The following is a 20,213-nucleotide window of genomic DNA, read 5'->3' on the forward strand; positions in this document are numbered from 1 at the left end:
TGAAGAATACTGACATCTTCCATTTATTGGGGTTCTAGTTCTATAAAGAGCGCAGAATATATTGTTCTGTGTATCCCTCGAGGTGGAGCCAGGACCTGCCCCAAGGCTGCACTAGCGTTTCTTGGCCAATCTTCCCTTGTTTCTGCATCCCGTCCCTTCCCTGATTAGCAACTGTTCGAATCTTCCCTTTGGAACTCAGGGAAGGTCGTGGTGACTGGAGTCTGTTCCCTACAAACAAGAAACGGGGGGCACAGAAAGGCTTCCATGCCCGGGAACTGCACAGTGTCCTGCTCAGCTTCAGTTCCACACCGGGGAGGGTCCCAGGGGCCAGGCTGTGGAGTGACAGGCCGTTGGCTGGGGCTCGGTCACATGGCAAAGCTGCAGGTCTGCTGTGTGCTCAGCAAGGGGAGAAGATGGACGTGGGCAGACAGCTGGTGGCTCCCACACACCTCTGTAGGGTCGGTCCCTGGAAGGAGGACCACTCTGTCCGTCGAATGGTCAAGGCTTCTTATCCATCCTTTACCGCCAGAGTGCTTGGCCGGGTCTCGCTGGTTTGGTGAACACGGGCCAGGCACTGAGCTGGGCCCTAGGGGACACACGATGAGCAGAAACCAGCATGAGCTCTGCCCGTAGACTCAGCTTGGTGGGAGGTAGACGTCAATCAACTGATGACCCAAATGAGTGTGTGAAGTTACACACCAAGGTAAGGGCTCTAAAGGAGAGGAGGGTGGGCCTGTGAGCATTTAAAAGGGGGTAAAAGTTAATTGGGTGCAGTAAGTGTGCCTGCTTGTGTGTGTGTGCGCGCGCGCGCGTGTGCACCTACGGTTAGTCATGGCAGGTAGGAAGAGAATTCCGGGAAGAGCCCACAGCAGGTGCAAAGGCCCTGGGGCAGAGGCATCATAGGCTGTTTGAGAAGGAACTAGCTGTGCTTGAGTGGGTGATGGGCAGGAGGGGCCAGGCCTCGTAGGGCCCTGAGCCACATAAGCAGTTTGGTTTCTAGGAAAGGCAAGGCTTTTAAGTTGCAGGAAGACCTGATTACGTAAGTAAAACAGTGCCCGAGGCTGCACCGCGAAGCCTGAATTGGCCGTGTGGTTGCAGGGAAACCGTTTTGGAGGCGGTTGGGTTATCCGGGCAAGAAATGATGGCATCTTGGAGAGGGTGGTGGCAGTGCGGAGGTGAGAAGCGGGTAGATTCAGGCCCGATTTGGGAGGTCAAGGTGGGAGGGGAGGAGACACGCCTGGCGTGACTCCGGGCTGTCGGGATGGGGTGCTGGGTAAGTGGTGGTCACGCGGTGCGGCAGGACGAACCCTGGTTCTGATGGTGTTTGTCGCTCTGGCCTGTGAGGCACAGACAAGGGAATACAGGATGCTCAGCCTGACAGCGAGGAAGGTGCCATGTCGGCCCCTGGAAGCCCACAGTAGGTGCTCAGTAAAGGTTGGTGACTCATGGAGGTGTTTGGAAGGAGGGTGGCCGTCCTCCGCTGCTCTGGAAGCGCTGTCACATGGAAGGCGGTCGGATGAATCGTGTGATCCCAGTGCGCAGAGCCAGGTTCGGGCTTCCCGGGGAGACCCGTCTGGGGCCAGTTTCACACCATCCCTGAGATCCAGCACTTTCTGTCCTGGGGGGTCTGGGTCCCAACGCCTACCCCTGGCACCCAAGGACCTCATGCCTTGGAGGGTCTCAGATCCTTCCTGCGTTTGGCTGTGCCAGGAGCTTCCACTCTGAGGGGGAAGAGCCTTGCCTGCCCCGGGCAGACTCAAGTGTCCTCTTACCTGAGGCCACTCCTGCAAACCTCTGCCGGGCTGCCCGACATTTGCCGAAAGACTGGCCATTGGGCTCGTGCATCAGCCTCTTGCCATCCAAAGGTGGCATCCTGGTGGAGGGAGAGAGCACTTAGGGTCGGGATGGCCTGGGTGTGAACCCAGTCTCCATAATGTCTAGCTGTGTGACCACAGACAAGTTACTTAACCACTCTGAGCCTGACCCTTACTTGTCAGATGACATCGCTGTTGCCTGTCCTGCTGGGTGGTTTGAGCATCTCTTCAGTTGTTCAGAAGTAGCCATGAGCACCTGCCGTGAGCGAGCCCCAGGCAGGTGTGATGTGCACATGGTTTCAATTATTTTGTCCATGTTGCCCCCAGTTTACCAACCTGGGAACCGAGTAGGCCAGTATGGATTAGAAAAAGGTTTCCACGGGGATGGGGTGCTATGGGCTGGCCGAACAATGATTGCTAAGAACTTAGTGGAAGAGCAAGGTGGCTGGCTGTGAATGGAGGTAGGATCGGCCACAGGCTTGGCCGCCAGGAGAACAGAGGTCCCTCCCTGATGCCCGATATGGGGAAAAAACAGGATGTTTGAGAATTTATCAGATTTGGCTTGTTTACAAGCTCTTGATCACTAGGCTCTTCCAAGCACTGGACACGTTCCTGTACTTGGTTTTCACAAGTTGGTGCAGCAGCTACAGGGAGGCCTTGGTGGGAAGGGGTGGGGGTAGGGGAGCTGGAGGACAGGCCCTCGGCTTCTGGGGGACAGACCTGGGGTTCCAGCTAAGTAGTCACACAGGGCCACGCGCTGTGCATCTTCCTGGATTAATTACAGAATTAAAAGTGAATTTCTAACCACCCTTCCTTGCCCCAACCTCCCAGAGCACACATTTGGCTCCTTAGGTAGGAAAGTGTATCAGCCAGGGCCCTCCAGAGAATCAGAACCAACAGGATACAGGTAGACAGACGGACAGACAGATATGGACATAGACATGTATTAAGAAATTTAATTTAAGGAATTGGCTTCCCGTGGGGCTGGCAAGTGTGGAATCCGCAGGGCAGACCAGCAGCAGGCTGGATGGACACTCGGGCAGGAGCCGACAGGTAGAAGCAGAATATCTCCTTCTCCAGGAAGCCCTCAGTGATTGCCCCAGTGGAGTGGATGAGGCCACCACATTAGGGAGGGTCATCTTCACTTAAAGGCTGATTGTAGGCATGACCACATTGACAGAATACCTTCCCAGCCACCCCTAGACTAGAGTTTGGCCAAGCAGCCGGGCACCAGGGCCTAGCCAGGCTGACTCATGCAGAGAGCAAAGGCTGCCGGCTGAACAGGTTTGGAAGGAGGGTGTGTCCCGGCGAGTCCCCAGGATCCTCCTTTCTGAGTGCTCAGCAGAGGCAAGGCTGAGCGGCTCCTCTGGGGCCCCCTCTGCCAGACCCTGAGGCTAAACGCACACCTGAGTTTGCTCAAGCAGGAAAAGCCCAAGTTGTAGGAATGTGCCTGAAAAATAAGGCCCCGCAGTCAAAGAATACGTCCTTTGTTTAGACCCATCCAACCGGTCTGATAAGAACCTGACAGACTGATGGTGAAGTGTGGGTTCCCGGCCACTGGGTGTGCCTGGGAGATGGGTCTGAGGCAGCCTCCGGGACCCTGGGGCCTCCCAGGAGAGGCTCGGAGAACAAACAGGAAGAGTCCTCCAAGGCCAGGCCAAGTGGCAGGGACTTCGGGGTGGAGGGCGGGGAGGGAGGGGGGCGACACAGTGCAGAGTAGGGCAGGCAAGTGGAATGGGCTCTGAAGGAGGAGAGAGGAAGCTGGGAGGCAGCGTGGCCGGCAAGGTGAGAGCACGGATGTAGATTCAGGGATACAAAGAGCACAGATTGTCCCTGGGTGAGGATGGGAGACAAGCCCATCCTGCCCTACTGGAGCTGAGAACCAGGTGAGATCAGCAGTGGCTCCGTACTGAGGGACACACATGGCCTGGGGCCTGCTCGCTTGGCTAGTGCAATCCGGGAGGGCCCTCTGGAGGAGGGGGGCATTTGAACTGGTACCTGTAGAAGAAGGAGGAGCAGCTCTGTGCAGTGGAGGGAGAGCATGGCATGTTCCAGAACCCGTAGGTGCCCACCGTGGAGCAGAACGGTGGTGGAAGAGGTGGGCAAGGACACGGTGAGGCAGGGCCTCGGGGCCACCTGGCAGCCACGTCACTCCACATCTCGGAGCCTCCGTCCCCGTCCTTCCCCATACACTATGCAGACATCACGAGCCTGTGATGGAGAGCTCCCGGCCTTCACCTGGCCCAGAGGAGCAGTCTGCAGATGGCTGGGATCATTGTCATTATGGTGATGCTGTCGTTATGGTGATGCTGTCGTTATGGCGATGACGTCAGGGACCTCCGGCTAAGACGGCAGAAGCTTCAGAGCATGGACCCAGCTCAGCAGGGCTCCCCTCTGCAGACAGGGCCTCCTTGTACAGTGTGTGGGGCAGGGAGGCACTGTGGGACCCAGGCCTCAGAAGAAACGTGGGCCCTTGCCGGTCCAGGATTCGCAGGCTGAGCGGGTCTGGGGCCTGAGCCCACCCGATCAGCCCCCATTGGAGCGGGGGGCCTGGCAGTGGCCGGTGGGCTGGCGTGGGACATCTGAACTTGGTGCGGTGGGCAGGGGGTACTGGGAATGGCCTGCAGACCAGTCCCAGCAGGGTGGCAGCTAGCCTGGGATACCCTGCAGAGCAGGGGGAGCACAGGCCGAGGGCCTCCACCACAAAGCCCCGGATGCTTCCAGAAGCTGCATCAGCGGGCAGGGAGTCAGGACTGAGGGAGGGCCCTTGAGCCACCTGGCCTGGCGCCCAGGCTGCGTGCCCTCGGGCGAGGCATGGGACCCCTCGGAGCCTGGGTTTCCTGAGGTCGTAAAATGAAAACTAGAATCTCAGGGCAGGTGACGATGGCAGCAGCTGTCATGAAGTCCCTTCCCAAGCCTGGCCAGTGGTCCTGCATCAGTGCAGGAGGATGGCGGGGTTCAGGGTCCGAACTGGGATCCCCGAGTAGGCCTCCTGGACCCGGACGCTGCGTGTATGAGTGTGCGTGATTCTATCAAAATGGGCCACTGCGTCATCGTTTCGGGGGGCCCGTGACCCAGAAATAGTGGGGCTTTCTGCCCCAGAGGGACAGCATGCATGGCCCGGCTTCCAGGTATACAGGCCTCGGTGGGCCCGTCTGCCAAGGGGAGGGGTAGCCCCCCAGCTGCGTGGACCTGCTGGTCTGAACGGCACGGTGGTCTCAAGGAACAGCAGGTGACACCTTGTCAGAAAGAGCCCTGGCCCCCCGGCCAGAAGGTCCGAGTTCTAATGTGCCACTTGCAGGCTGGGTGACATGGGAGACATCCCCGTCTGTGGTCCGGTCCGCGTCCTCTGGGCACCACCAGCTCCCACACTCGTTGCCTCCCTGGGTGTGAGTGCACGCGTGCATCTGTCACAGAGCCGTGTGTGCCCTGGGCTCCCGGCTGCCGTCCCTTGAGGAGCCCTTGCTGCGAGCAGAGGTTAGTGGCCGTTACTGATTCCTGTATTCAGGGAGCCCTTGGCAATGGAGCCAGGTTACAGGCTTAAGTCAGATCATGTCCCTCAGAAAACTACCTCTGGCTGTAAGGTGCTGGTGGCATGTCATCAGTGCTTCACAAGGCTTCAAGGCCTCCAGGTCCCAGGCCCTCGATGGACTTAATTGTGCTCTGACCCACCTGCCCGGCAGGTGTGCGATCTCTGTGGGGTGGGCGCACCTGGTCTGGTTTATTTCTGCGTCCCGGCACCTGAATGAGGAGAGAGCAGAGCGCCTGCATAGGACCAGCCCTTCCCCTCCCTTCTCTCCTCTCACCCTACCACCCAGGAGTGCCCCATGCAGGGTCCCGGGCACACAGGCCCTCTCCCTGCCCGGGGGTGCTCGTTACGGAGGGACCCCTAGTGCATCCGGCTCGCTCAGAGATCAGGGGCTGCTAGAGCCGCTCGTGTTGTTATATTTTCAGGAACTTCCCACGCTGGTTGTTAAACCAGCCATTACTGAAAAACAAATGATGTAAACTTAGGATTATGAAAATTACATTTAAAGCAAAGGTGATAAATACCCAACACTCCCTCCTCCCTAATCTCTCAGCCACATTTTACTACCATCTGTGCTCTCGAGGTTACTTAACCGCTCTTGCATCTGTGCGCGGGAGGAATAAGCTGTGACTGTGCCCCCGGGCATCTCCTTCCAGCTCTGCATTCAGTGGCGTCCCGTTGGAAGCTTGAAACTGGCCGTGGTGTATTTACACCACGGAAGGAGGCTTGCGGGTCTGGGAGCCTGGGGTGACGAGTGCAGTCAGGAGAGACTTCCTGGAGGAGCTGACGCCCACGCCCAGCTCTGGGGAGTGAGGAGGGGTTACGTGGGCAGAGGAGGAGGGCCCGGCACTCCAGGCACAGGGAGAGTGGGCTAAGGCACAGACAGGATGATTCCGATTTTACAAACATCACAACTGAGGTCGTGTCGCTCAGCACAGCTGGACAGGCCTGGAGCCAGGACCGGATTCCTGTGTGTCTGGTTCCTGAGCCCGAGGTCTTTGCACGATGCTGCCCTGGAGGGTGACACATAGGCGGACCCCTGGCAAAGCGTGTGGGACCCCTACCATGCTGCAAAAACGGCCTCCTCCCCAGGGGCTCTCCCCAGTGCACCCCAGAAGCGAGGCCATCCCGGGACGTCCCTCGGCCCAGGCACCACGCCCTGGGCTGCCTTCCTGCCGGCTCAGGAGGGAATTCGGCCGTGCCGTGCCTGGCGGGGCAGGGAAGCCTTCCGGAGCCAGCGGCCGGGGGAGTTGGGCCAGGGTCAGAAAGCCGGCTCTGGCCTCTGGGGTCAGCCGTGCTCTGCCACGTTCCTCCTGCTGCGGCAGGCACTCGGGCGGGCAAGAAGAGCCCTGGATGGGGGGCCCTGACGCTGCCTTGACGGACATTACCAAGTTCCCAGCTGCCAGGAGCGGGGGCCCTTAGCCCCTTCTTCCCTGGGAGGCTGTGGGATCAGCCAGGTGTGGCGAGATACTAGAGACCACACAGCTGGAGCTGGGATGGCTGAACAGATCCCTCTGCCAGGCCTTCCCCCTGTGACCCTCTCCCGCCCTCCAGAGAGTTTTGTTCTCAGCCTACAGATGGGGAAACAGGACCAGAGCCCGGGGGTCCCTGCCAGCCCCCAGGACTTGCCCTTAGCCTGAGTCCCCAAACCCAGCTGCCATCAGCTGCTCTGGGAGGCATGTGACACACGTGGGCTCCTGGGCCCCTAAGGCTGCCTTGGGAGGTTTTGGGGGGGCAGAGGGGAGGGTTCAGGCACTCTCAGATGTGTCAAGCACCCAGGGTCATTGTGACAGGCCTGCGGGCTTGGGAACCCAGCTGGGACACCGTGCAGCACCCCTCCCTCCCTCCTGCCTCCGGCTGCCTCCCCGGCAATGGGGTGCGCTCCTGTGGCCAGGTGGGGGCCAGGCGGGGGGAGCAGGGTTGGGAGCGCCAGCCCCAGAGGGTCCTCTCCTTTGCCTGTCCTCCTGCCCGCTCACCCACCACATGTCCCCAGTTCACAGGTCCCCGAGGTCGGGTGTCCCCTTGCCCGTAGAACCCAGGTTCCTGTTCAGCTTTTCGGACTCAGTTCTCAGGGCATCTTGGTCTGGAGGCTGGAGGACGGGCTGCATGGGACCTGCGGGGGGTGCCGGGGGAAGTGACTCCTTGGGCCCCCTTGCCACCCCCCGCAGGCCCTGCCGTGGTCCCCCTGCTGCTAGCGGGAGGCTCCTGGCCGGTGAGCACAGGGTCACCCTCACCGCGCCGCTCTCCCCTTCCCAGCTTAGAGCGCGGTGACCTGTGTCGCCGCTCTCCCCTCTCCTCCCCTCTGTGTGTCACCGCCTGGGAGACCCAACCCCGGAGACACGCGGGGGGCCCTAAAGCAGGAGATCACAGGCTGCAGGGGTGCTGGGCATTACCCTGCCAGCCCGGTCCATGCCTCCCTGGGATCCCTGTGCGCCGTCCCCTCTGGGCCCCTTCCCCTGGCTTCCACCTCCCCAGGGCCAGGCCCTGGAGACCAGCATCTCGCTCAGGCCTCTGATCTTCCTCTGCCCCGCTGCGCTCCCATTAACCACCCACAGCCACGCCCCCCGGGGCCTCAGGACCCCGGCCCGTGTCAGGCTCCCGCTCAACACCCAGCCAGTAACAGGAGACGCGATTTCCCTTTTCTCCTTCCCGTTGGGCGTCTTGGTTGACCCACAGTACTTGGGAAGGTTGTGACGCGGTACTGGAAGTGGGTGCTGCTGTCTGAAGTGACAGTTCTGAGTCCCCGTGGGCTGGGTTGTGGCTTCCCCAGATCGGCAGGAAGCCCCAGTGTCAGCGCCGTGCGGGTGGCTCGTTTCTGGCATATGCCAGAACCTTCTTCCTGGTCGCAGGTGCGAGACGGCAGCAGGCAGCTCGCGGCCCTTCCCTGGCAGAGACTAGCTTCATGGTGTGCGTGTGTCTGTGTGTGTCTGTGTGTGTCTGCATGTCTCTGTGTGAGTGTGTGTCTAGTATGTCTGTGTGTATCTATGTGTCTGTGTATGTCTGTGTGTGTCTGCATGTCTGTATATGTCTCTGTGTGTGTCTGTGTATGTCTTGTGTGTGCATGTGTGTCTGTGTGTCTCTGTGTGAGTGTGTGTCTAGTATGTCTGTGTGTATCTATGTGTTTGTGTATGTCTGTGTGTGTGTCTCCGTGCGTGTCTGTCTGTGTCTATATGTCTGTGTGTGTGTGTGTGTGTGTGAGAGTGTGTGCGCCCTCTGAGGACCCCAGGCCCAGATTCAGTTAGGAGGGCCTTTTGTGACTCAGCAAAAATGGGTCCCCTGGGTTCCCTCCCCCATATCCTGCCAGCAGCTGGGCTCCAAAGCCCAGCGCGTGCCACACATATTCGGTGATTTTTATGCAGGACACAAGTGGCAGTGACTCTGATGTTTCTGCTTTCCGTAGTTAGCCATGTGTCCTCACACCGTTTTCTCTCGATCATCACAGTAACCTTGAGTATGAGGTGTTCTGTTTTAAATTTAAGGAAACCACTCTTGGAGGGGCAAGAATTGGGTTTTTTAAATGACAAAAGTCACAATTTTAACCATTTTAAAGTGTACGACTGAGTGGCGTTTGATACGTTCTCAGGGTTGCACGACCTCCACTACCTCTATCCAGTTCCAGAACACTTGGATCAGCCCAGCAGGAAACCCCGTACCACTGACCAGCTATTCTCCGGTCCTTTCCCTCCCCAAGACCCCGGCAGTGACTACTCTGGTTTCGGTCCCCGTGGATCTGCCCATCCTGGATGTTTCGTATAAGTGGGATCAGCCTCACGGCCGTGTCCGTGTCTTAGCGAACGTCAGAGCCTCACGACTTTTTATGGACGAACCACGTTCCCGAGTCTGAATGGAGCTCGTTTTGTTTATCCGTTTGTCCTTCGATGGGCAGTTGGGTTGTTTCCGCTCTTGGCCCTTGTCAATGATGCCGCTGTGAACGTGGGTGTGCGGGTGTCCGCGCGAGTCCCTGGTTTGGGTCATCTGGGACCTGCTTGGGAGTGGATCTGCTGGGTCGCACGGTGATCCTGCTAAGTACGTGGAAGAACGGCCATACTGGTTTCCACACAGCCACACGGAAGCCGCACTTCTCAAATGGGGGCCAGAGGGGGATTTGAACCGGGTCCTCTGGGGCCAGAACCTGACCCCCCCTCCTATTGCAGACTGTCCCCCACCTCCTTTCCGTCTTCCCCTCAGCCCTCCCAGGCAGGAGGGGGACAGCCTCACTCCCCCTGGGAAGCCCCCCGGGAGATGGTGCCGTGCCCACCTGAGCCGGGTCTCGGAGGACAAGGAGTTACTCAGAGCCTGCTGAGGAAGACAGATGTGGGGTTGATGGGAGCAGAGACCTGCAAGGAACAGTCTAGAGTTCGGGTGGCAGTCAGGGGAAGCTCCAGAGAGGTGGCTGTATCTCGGATCATAACAAACGTGCCCAACACACACTGGCCCTGCCCGTGGCCGGGCTCAGCCCTGAGAGCTGACCTGCACTGACCCACTCACCCACACAGCTCTGGGGGGGTTGCCAGGGTGACCCCATTTACAGGTGAGTAGACTGAGGCTCCAGAGGCTGGCTGGCGCGGGTGCCCTTGACACCGTGCCGTTCAGGCTCTCCATTGTGCCCCCGGGATCGGGCTCAGAGAGACAAAAAACTCACGGTCACACAGCAGAGGAGGGGAAGAGGGAGGATTTGAACTGAGGCTCCTTTGCTCACCTTCCACACCTCAGCGTCCTCATCTGTGAAATGGGGGCGAAATAAACCACTCACTTCCGGCTCTCAAACGGCGGCCATGAAAATTAAATGAGATCATGAATGTGCCCACATATGCAAATCTCCTGAAACCTCAGCCGTTTCCCGGCAGGAGGAAGTCCTCTCCCGGGTGTGCTTTCGCACTTCGTCTGCAGTGGGACACGTGTCTGTAGGTGTCAGGAGGCAGGGCTCTGGCCCCACTTCTGCAGCTGGTCACCGTGGGGCCCTAACCGGATCTCTTTCCTCTGGGCTTGGTTCTGTCCACTGCAAAGCAGAGCGATGGGGATACAGAGGGAGGGTGGGAAGCCCGAGGGCCTCGGGTGCGCTGAGGGGACCACCCCATCCTTGCTGCAGATCCCGTCTCAGGGGCCGAAGTTGCTGACTGCTCCCCTCTGGGTTTTCCTTTTTATCTGAAGAGACACTTGTCGCCCGAGGAGTTCCAGGAAGTGTTTGGGATGAGCATGGAAGAGTTTGACCGCCTGGCCCTCTGGAAGAGGAACGACCTCAAGAAGAAAGCCCTGCTGTTTTGACGCGCCGAGGCCCCGACCACGGGCACGCCTGCGGGAGCCACCAGACCCCTCCTCTTGCACTTGGCTTCGGCTTCTCTGTGTCCACGGTGGACGGTGGGCGCCTAGAAGGGCCGGGCCGGGGCCTGGGGGCGGGAGGAGGTCCCAGAGCAGGTGCAGCTCCCCCCACCCCGTTTCCGCCAGCAGCGCTCCCGCCCGTAGTTTAGGGCCCAGACGCCTGGCTTTGCACTACTCCTTCCCCGCTGTTGCTTGCCATCACGGAGATGCTGCAAGGTCACTGCCCCGGAGATGGGGGAACAGACAAGGGCAGCCCAGCCCCCAGGCCTCCGGGCAGTGCCCACCCCACGCTGGTAGGACAGAGGCGATGGGACCGGAGATTTGAGGAGGCCTGTCGATGACAGGGTCATGGGTGGGTGGGCGCACGGCGTGGCCCCCCTCACCCGCTCAGCCTCAGGAGGCACGGCCTGGCACATGGCCCCCCACCCCCGAGGCAGGGGGAGTGCCACCCAGGGCTGCAAGAAGCATGGGGGCTCGGTTTTTACGCCTTTGTGATGAATCGGTGTTTAGAGAGGAACTTCAGTCTAGACAGGCACCTTCTGCCAGGGCCCCCGTGCGCTGCATTTTTCTTCCAGATCACCCCTTAGATGCCGAAATGATATCTTTAGAGTAACACAAAAGTTTTTATTTTATTAAAAAGTAGAGCCTACTTAAAGACGCCATATATAAAGAGTTTAATTCTATGGTCCCACCGCAGGGGAGCACCTCCAGCCTGATTCTCCACTGTTCGCATCTGCGTGGTTTCGGGTTTGGGGTGTGTTCCTAACACACAGGACTCCTTGTCTGTTTTCTTTGTGCTGTTTTGCTTTTTGACCTGTCATACAGGTACCCCGAAAGGCAGACCCACTCCCCGCCCCCCCATAATGCTGTGTAAGTACACGTAAAGTACAGCCGCCACTGTTTCTCTCGCTGTCATTTTCCAAGTCTTGGAGAGCAGACATCCTCCCCTGACGGCCAATGCCCCAGAATGAAGGATTTCCGTGCCCTCTCGGTGACATGGCCAGGGGTGTCCCCCCTTCCCCCCTTCTCCCCTATAAAACACAGACACCCCCAGGGAGGGATGCTCGTGCCCGGTCCTGAGACCGACAGCCAGACCCTCGGGGAGACGGGATGGGAGGTGGCACCTGGATCGCAAAGTCAGCAGGGCATCCACGGCAGGAGGCCGGCGGGTCCCCACGGGAAGGCGTCCTGCTCGTGATTCGGTGTGGGCTAGAGCGTGGCGCCTGACGCGGAGTGTTTGTCAGTGCGTCGAGAGGCCTGTGAAACACTGCAGAAGCGTCCCCGGAGTCTGTCCCCCTCCCCGTCTCTGTGAAGCTGCATCTTTCTGTGTGTCCTCGAGGTTCCCATCCGTGCGTCACCGTCACTCAGCTTCCTTTTGGCCCCGTAACACGCCAGTCCCTCTGCGCGCCCGGCTTCTCACCAGCCCAGCTTGGCCAGGGAGCGGAGTTCACAGCACCTGGTACGCGTCCCTCCACGCTGCGATCTGAGCCCTGACCACTGGAAACCCCCGGTTTCTCACTAGTGAACGTCATGTCGGACTAGGGGAGCCTGGAAAAATAAAGGATGATGTATTATAACTTGTGAAAGTGAAAAGCCACTTCTTCTAAAGGTGCGTCGTTTCTAGGCATGGACCCCCTTCTGCTGACAGTCGTTGGGGAGAGCGTCTGCCGAAAGGGGTCACCCCGGAAGCCTGCACAGAGCCGGGCGGGACGGCCCCAGGGTTGGCATCGGGAACGCCCCGGGACAGCACTCTCAGGGGCAGCCCCTAAGGGTGGGGCCCTCTGCTTGCTCTAGAGCCCCTCAGCTAGGCACCAGGTGCTGACGGGAAGGATGCTTATGCCTGTCCCCAGTCAGGCTGGGGAGACAGACCGGCAAACAGACAATGACAACAAGACTGACCCTTTGGGGAAGGTCCAGAGGAGGCCCCATATACACCCCAGAGGTCAGGGGGCTGGGCTTTCTGAGAAGGTGTTACCAAACTAATTCTTGACAGATGAGGAGGTGTTCCCAGAGGCCAAGGAAGGGAAGGGTGTTCCAGGCAGAGGGAACAGCAGGAGTGGACCCTGAGCCAGAGGCGGCTTCCCCGGTTACGGAAACTTGGGTTGCTGGTTATGGCTGGAGCACGTGGCTAAGGAAAGGAAGAGAATGAAGACCGGGCTCCCTCCAGGGAGGGCCCAGCAGGTCGGCAGATGTCATCCTGGGATGAAATGCTTTATAATCTCTACCTTTGTTTGCTCAGGCCGCTGTAACAAAAACCATAGACTGGGGGCTTAAACAACAAAGATTTCTTTCTCTTGGTTCTGGAGTCTGAAGTCTGAGATCAAGGTGCTGGCATGATCGGGTTCTGGTGAGAGCCTGCTTCCTGCTTACAGAGGTGTGAGCTGTGTCTTCACAGGGCAGAGAGAGATCATCTCTCCTCTCATCTCGCTCAGCTTCTCAAAGGGCACTAATCCCATTGTGAGGGGCCCACCCTCACAACCTAATCACCTTCCAAAGGCCCCTCCTAATCCATCATACTGGGGATTAGGGCTTCAGCATATGGATTTGGGGGGACACATTTAATCCACAGCAGTTTCTAATCTTATTCCAATGACATTAATGACTCTCATAAAGACCCAGAAGCCTGTCCACGTGTACGCAATCCGCCTCATTTTAGTATACCCAGGTTTGCAAGTCAGAAACCAGCACATTCCTTTGCCCCCAAGGATGGCCTGTCAGAGGTCCTGGTTCCACCCTGAAGCATCTCTCTGTATCTCTCCGTCTCAGCAGACACTGTCACGGAATTATCCAGATCAGAAAACATCCTGAGAGTGGAAGGTGGCCCAATGACCCAGGGACACAGCATACACCTGGCCTGTCCCAGGCAAACTGGACATGTGGTCACCCTGACCATACTCCCTCCACCCTCACCTCTCACCTGGGTGAACCCAGCTTCCCCATCAGCCTTCTGTCCCCACTCTCACCCCCGGACCTGTCATTTTTCACAGACAACCAGAGTGATGCTTTGCAACCATCAGCTGGATCATGTCAAGCCCCCAACAGCACCTTCTATGACCCCCCCGCTCTCCCCTCTCCCTGCTCCACACGGGATTGGCCTCTGTCCATACGTCACAGCCACGCCGCCTTCCTTCGGCACAAGCCCTCAGCTTTTGCGCACACTCTGCTCCCTCCTGGAGTCGGGGGCGTGCTTCTTCTCCAGGCAGGGCCCCTCTCACCCCTCTTGGTTTGGCTCTGAAGTTCCCACCTCAGACAGGCCCCTCTGCTGACTCTAGGAATTTCCCCACCAATGCCCGCCCCTGTGTCAGCACATTCTTCTTTTTTTTTCTTTTTTTCCCAAATCACAGTTTCACTTTGATTTGGAGACATCTTGCATTTTCTCTCTTCTTTTAATTTTTTTTTTAATTTTTAAGTTTATTTTATTGAAGTGTAGTTGATTTACAATGGGGTGTTCATTTCTGCTGTGCAGCCAAGTGATTCAGTTATACCCATATGTACCTTCTTTTTCATATTCTTTTCCATTATGGTTTATCACAGGATATTGAATATAGTTCCCCAGCACATTCTTCTTATCTGTTTACTGATGATTTCCCTGCAAGAGGGCTGGAGGTTTTATAACAGTGCTCTGTGACCGTCATTGGACCAGTTGGTAACAGGACTGGAGCCCAGAGTTCCTCCTGGTGTCGGTGCTCGAGCCCAGAGTTCCTCCTGGTGTCGGTGCTCCTGGAGCAGCGCAGCCCAATAGAACTTTCTGCAAAGCGTTCTGTACCCACACTGCCCAGTATGACAGCCACTAGCATTTGAAGCGTGACAGGTGTGACTAGGGAATTCAGTTTTAAGTTTTCATTAGTTTAAAGGTCAGTTTAAGTAGCCACGCGTGACTCGCAGCTGTCGATTAGACAGTGCGGACCTGGAAGATGAGACACTTCCAGTGTCCTGAGCGGGAAGACCGGCTGCTGCAGGAGGCTCGGGACCTGTCATTCTGGCTAGTGGAGTGTCCGTTCGGTGCCTGGTGTGTAGGGTCGTTTAGAGTGCGTTTGCTGAGCCCCCGTCTGCGCCTGGCACTGTCCCGGGTGCTGGAGGTATGCACAGCCAGCCCGTGCCCCCCAGAGCTTACATCCCCACCTGAGCCCCAGCTGTCTCGGGTTCTAAGGAGCTGCCCACCCCAAAGTCCCAAGCCAAGTCCGGCCCCGTTCTCCACGCCAGCCTTGGAGTCTGCTAATGGCACCAACATTCCCGAATTGGCCCCAGCCTGGGCCTGTGTCAGGAGCGCCGAGACTCATGGGGCCGGGAGATGTCTACAGGCCTCCTTCCTGGACCCTTCTCGCCAGGGTAGCTGTGCCTTCTAAGCCACTGGAATCTCAACCCAGTGCTTCAGAATTCACTGCTTTGAACGTGAGGACGAAGAGAGGCTGGCGGACCACACAGCCCATCCTAGGGTTTGGCTCAGAAGTGACACGTGTCGCCACCAGTCAGGCCCATTGTTCAGAGTTAGTCCCGTGGCTCCACGCAGCTGCAGAGGCATCTGGGAAGCACGGCACCTTGTGTTGAGAAGGGGAGAGGACCCGCTCTATGGGTGGGCACTCCCAGCTCTACAGCCCAGGCTCCCCGAGGCCTTCTTGTCTCCATGTTCAACCCCCCGTGCCTTCCGTGTCAGGAGGCCCCCAGCTGCCCCGGTCACCATCCTCTGCAGGTGAGCTGCCCTCACTCATCAGTACCCAGCTGCCCACCAGCACCACATGGACCCCAGTCCCTCCGAGGCTTTGCCATGTTCCGTGGCCCCTCCTTAATGCGCTTTACCCACAAATCACCGTGTCCTGCCCACGACCTGCTTCCCCCAGCACAGGTAACCAGACCAAGAATGGCCCCTGAGCTCCCTGCAGAGCAGACTCCCTGGTCACCCTGTGTGACATTTCTTCCCCAGGCCCAGCCCGAGAGGCTCCATTCTGCGTGGAGATGGTCTACCCAGTCAGCACTCTCTCAGGGAGCCAGACTGTGAGATGCATGAGTCAACCGGGGGGTGGACAGAAGCAGGGGACACCCAGCCACAGTGCAAGCCAGCAGGGCCCACGCAGTAAAGAGAGGGCGCAGAGAGAAGTCGGTCAGGAGAGCAGGAGGGGGAAGCAGGAAGGAGATGGAGCTGGAGTGGCCCGTCACAAGCATGAAGGACATCGTGAGTGGCCCTGGGGGTGGCTTGGGGCTGGCCATAAGCCCACCCACCCCTGCGCTAAGTCCTGAGCCGGGTGAGAACCAGCAGGAGACGGAGGAGGAACCAGGGACTGTATCAATTTCCTTAACGCACCAGAGTCTGAAGCGCCAATGCGGAGCTTCTGAAACAGCTCAGTTGGAAGACGTTGCTTCGTGTGTTTTAGCTCAGAAAAGTCTGCAAGTATGGTCCACGTCCTACCCGACCCGCACCTGGACCTAAGGTCCCACCGGCTGACAGCTGGTGGCACAGGGGTTGGCAGAAGCACCCTCACCGGCCAGCACCACCAGGAGGGGGCCTGCCTGTGAGCCCGCCTTCCCGGGGAAGCAGAGGGAGAAGGGCCTCCAGGCCCACCCCCAGGACCCCGGCCTGGGACCCAGCTTGGGCACAGCTCCTGCGGGAGGTGAAGAAGTCCCTTTACAGATCTCACTGTCTGTCCCGCCCTGTTCTGAGCACCTGAGGTCCTCACAATAATACTATGAGGCGGACCCTTCTGTAATCCCCACTTTGCAGATGAGGAAACTGAGGCACGGGGAATGTCCGATAAAAGATCTAAAGCCCGCCCTCTGCATTTGGATAAGGGGCGTTGTCTCCCGGGTGCAGAGCTTGGGCGCAGGTCGCCCTCAGACGAGGCCCGCAGCTACTCCATCTCACCATCCAGAGAAGCCTCGGTCTTTGTGGACAGTCAGGGACACTCTCGATCCCTAGACAGCCCGCCGGCCCCGGCCCCGAGGGCACTGAGCGTGCCCTGCTGCTCAGTCTTCGGCAGGTGGAGGGTGGGCTCCTTCTGGCCGAGCCCCAGCTGCCCCTCCCACTGCCACTGCCCCCGCCTCTCCCCGCCTCCTCCAAGGCCATCGCCCCCACCTTCCTTCTGCTCCTTTCCAGGCCCCCCTCCCCTACATCACCTCCACCCCTTGCCATTGTCTTTCTTAGTTCCCAGGCTGCCGCTGCAGAGGGAAAGCTGTCTACTAAACAGGTGAAAGTTGGATCATTCCAGAAGCCAGTTCCCCTGGCCCCTTGTCTCCCCCTCCCCAGCCTCCACCTTCCCCACCTTCAAGAGTGGAAGAAACCCTGGTATTGGGTAAGTCACCCACCTGTGCTACGCGAGCTAGGATCTGGCCCAGTTCCCAGCCCACGGGCTGAGGGGGCACGTCCCCCAGTGTGAGAGCACTTCTGACAAATTAAATGAGAAAGGCGATCAGTGCCTCCCTGGTGACCGCCAGAGGCTGACAGGCTATTACTGAGCCAGGTTTCATGAATAATAGAGGCTTCCTTTTCTCCTGTCTGCAGCGTGAGCACTGTGAACCCTCCTCAGCTGCACATCATTTCTGAGCGCTCCACAGAGCAGGCGCCACATCCTGCCCGTGCTTCCCGCCTCCAACACCCCGAATCTCTCTGTCCTAATACTTACATGCCTTGTCATTCCTCCAGTCCACCCTGTGCTCAGAGGCCCACAGCAACTGGTCTGTAGTGCAGGCTTGACTGTGCTATCTCCTGCCTGGACACCTCACCACAGGGACCTCCGTGGCCTGTCCTCCGACTCCTTCATGGGCACCATCTGGCCACTGATTCCCTCTCCAGACTCTTCTTTACTCCTCCATTCTGGCAGCCTTATTTCTTGAGCATCATCTTCTCACCTCCCTCCCAAACATGGCACCCTTAACGAGGGCTCTTTGCTTTGCCCCATCTAGCAAACTCCTATTCATCCTTCAATACCCAGCTGAGATGTCATCCTCTCTGCAAAGACTTCCAGGATACGACCCCTCTCCCCAAACTGTTACCACCCTTCCTTCCATTCAGATAACCCTGTTTATGAACAAATATTACTGAGTTGGGTGTGACAAAGCCGAGATGAAGAAGATACTGTCCCTGACCTCAAGAACTGATCACAAACCCATGGAAGAGATGTGCTATGGACTAAATTGTGTCACACACACACACACACACACACACACACAAATTAATATGTTGAAACCCTAACCCCCAGTGTGACTGTATTTGGAGACGGGCGTATAAGGCGGTAATTAAGGTTAAATGAGGTCATAAGGGTGGGGCCCTAATCCAATAGGGTCCGTGCCTTATAAGAAGTTTTCTTGCATAGGCCCTAGAAAAAGGCCATGGGAGGACACAGGAGAAGGTAGCCATCTACAAGCCAGAAAGAGAACTCTCTCCGGGAACTGAATCTGCCAGCATCGTGATCTCGGACTTCCCAGCTTCCAGAACGATGAGAAATAAAATAATGTTGTTTAAGTCCCTGTCTGGGTATTTTGTTATGCAGCTTGACTGACTGATACAAGGGTCACAGGAACAGGCAACAGCAGCACAGGTAGAAGTGCTGTGATGGAGGGTGGGGGCATGGGAAGGACCCTAACTGGGAGCGGGGCGGGCATCTGGGAAGGCTTCCTACACCCAGCCCCACTACAGCTGAGTTCAGAGGGGTGAGCAGGAGTTGGCCAGTGAAGGCCGGAGTGAGGACGGGTGCAAGAGGCATTCTAGGCCGAGGACACAGCACAGCAAAGGCTTAGGACCGGAAGCTGCCTGGAGCCTCCAGGAGCTGCACAGTATATCTGGGGTTTGGGGCCCTCCCTGCCCTGGGCTCCACAGTAGCCTGGCTGTGCCTGGGACACTTTCCACCTCGGCTCATAATGACCTGTACACCCTGCCAGGGAGACGCTGCCGGGCCTGCCTGGAGGCCTGGGGCCAGCAGGATCCGTGCATCTGGAGGCTCCTATGAGACCATCTGCACCTCCGGCCTTGGGCTCTGCTCAGCCTATGTGAGGGGCAGGCCTGGAGCCCCAGGGAGTTAACCCACCTCCGGGGAAGCCTTAACCAGTGAGGCTCCCCAGACCCTCCCCCATGGGTGGGACATCTCCGAGGTTGTCCACACTGGGCTTGAGTTCCCGCTGCCCACGGCGGCCACCTGCTCCTGGACACGCCTCCCTTGGCACCTTCCTTACCTTCCCCGGCCCTTCCCTCCTCCATGCTTAAACCGTTTGTACAGAGTTCTGGTTTCTGGGGTTACTTCTGGGGACACCTGTCTTCCATCAGGCCGCCCCTGCCGGGGGGCAGGGAAAGAAAGGTCTACTCTTACAGCCAGCCTAGTGCTCTGGCCTTCCCAGGTGTGAGCAGAGCCACGTGGCATAACCGTGCAGGGCCACGGAGGGAGCCTGGGTGATGGGCACCGCTGCTGTTGCAGTAGGGCAGAGGCCCTGCGCCGTGGCCTCACCCCCACTGCTGATCCCAGACTCACTAACACACAGAGCTCTTTCTCTCTCTAGCCTACAGAAAACACTTTCCGCATCTCACGAGGGATCCTTCCGGAGTGCCCACAGGAAGCTTGGTAAACTAGGTAGCAGTATCTCCATTTTACAGCTGAGGCAATGGAGGCTCAGAGAAGTTAGACAAATGGCCCGAGAGCACACAGCTGGTAACTGGCAGCCGGATTCAGACCAAAGCCCGTGTCTGTATCCTCTGTCATTGCCGTGTTGGAGAACGAATTGCATGTCAGGCGTGGGGCGAGGAGTGTTACATACCTTATCATCTAGCTGAACAAGCACCCATTTTACAGATGAGCAAACTGAGGCTCAGAAACATTAGGTGACTTATCTACCATCATACGGCTGCTCAGCAGAGGTGCTGGGATTCCAGCCCAGGACCACCGAGCGCTAACCCTCCTCCTTCCCTACCTCCCGCGCACAAGGCTCAAATTCAGCAACTTTGAATGCTGCCTGTTCTGTGCTTATTTTTTTCGATAAAGAGTCCAGGGGAAAACTACTTATTGGTACAAGTTTCTATGTGAATCATTTTCTTGTGTAAAGAGGCACAACTTACCGCCGCCAGAAGATGAACATTGAATGGACGCATGCGTGCACCCGTGGGTTCACATTCAATCAATCACATTCATCCTAGTCCAGAGCAGAGTGATGGTGGTGGCGTAGAGGACCTTGGAGACCAGTCAGTCCCATGTGGGGATACATTTAGGGCTTGGGGGACAAGGGCACCCATACCTTTATTTTGTCACTGGTAGGCTGGCTGGTCAGAAATCTATGTATGTACCAACCTGTGACTTAAACTCTTTTAAATAGTAAAATACAGCTTGGTGGCTTTGGTTGAAGTGGCTTAATCCACTTGCTGGGTAAAAAAGGCATGTAAGGTTCTGGACAATGTGGTGAGGATACTGAGAGATTTAGCAGGTCTCTCCCCTTCTGTACCAGCCCCTTCTCTGCACTCCAAGCTGATGCAGACAGGGACCAGCCCCCGCTTTATGGACCAAGAACTCCTCTCGCCCCAGTTCTGCTCACACAAGGCTAGACTTCCACTGAAGGACAGGGAGAGAGGCCAAGGGATG

General features: G+C 57.9%; 1 protein-coding gene across 1 annotated transcript in view; it reads left to right on the forward strand.

The window, feature by feature from the left end:
• Positions 1 to 12,132, forward strand: part of ABLIM2 (actin binding LIM protein family member 2) — a 151,932-nt gene extending 139,800 nt beyond the window's left edge. The window contains exon 21 of the mRNA XM_079920549.1: positions 10,495 to 12,132. Coding sequence (XP_079776675.1) covers positions 10,495 to 10,608 — 114 coding nt within the window. The 3' untranslated portion in view covers positions 10,609 to 12,132. The remainder of the gene's footprint in view (positions 1 to 10,494) is intronic.
• Positions 12,133 to 20,213: the final 8,081 nt, after the last annotated feature.

Source organism: Stenella coeruleoalba (assembly GCF_951394435.1).
Source record: "Stenella coeruleoalba genome assembly, chromosome: 4".
Classification (NCBI taxonomy): Eukaryota; Metazoa; Chordata; class Mammalia; order Artiodactyla; family Delphinidae; genus Stenella; species Stenella coeruleoalba.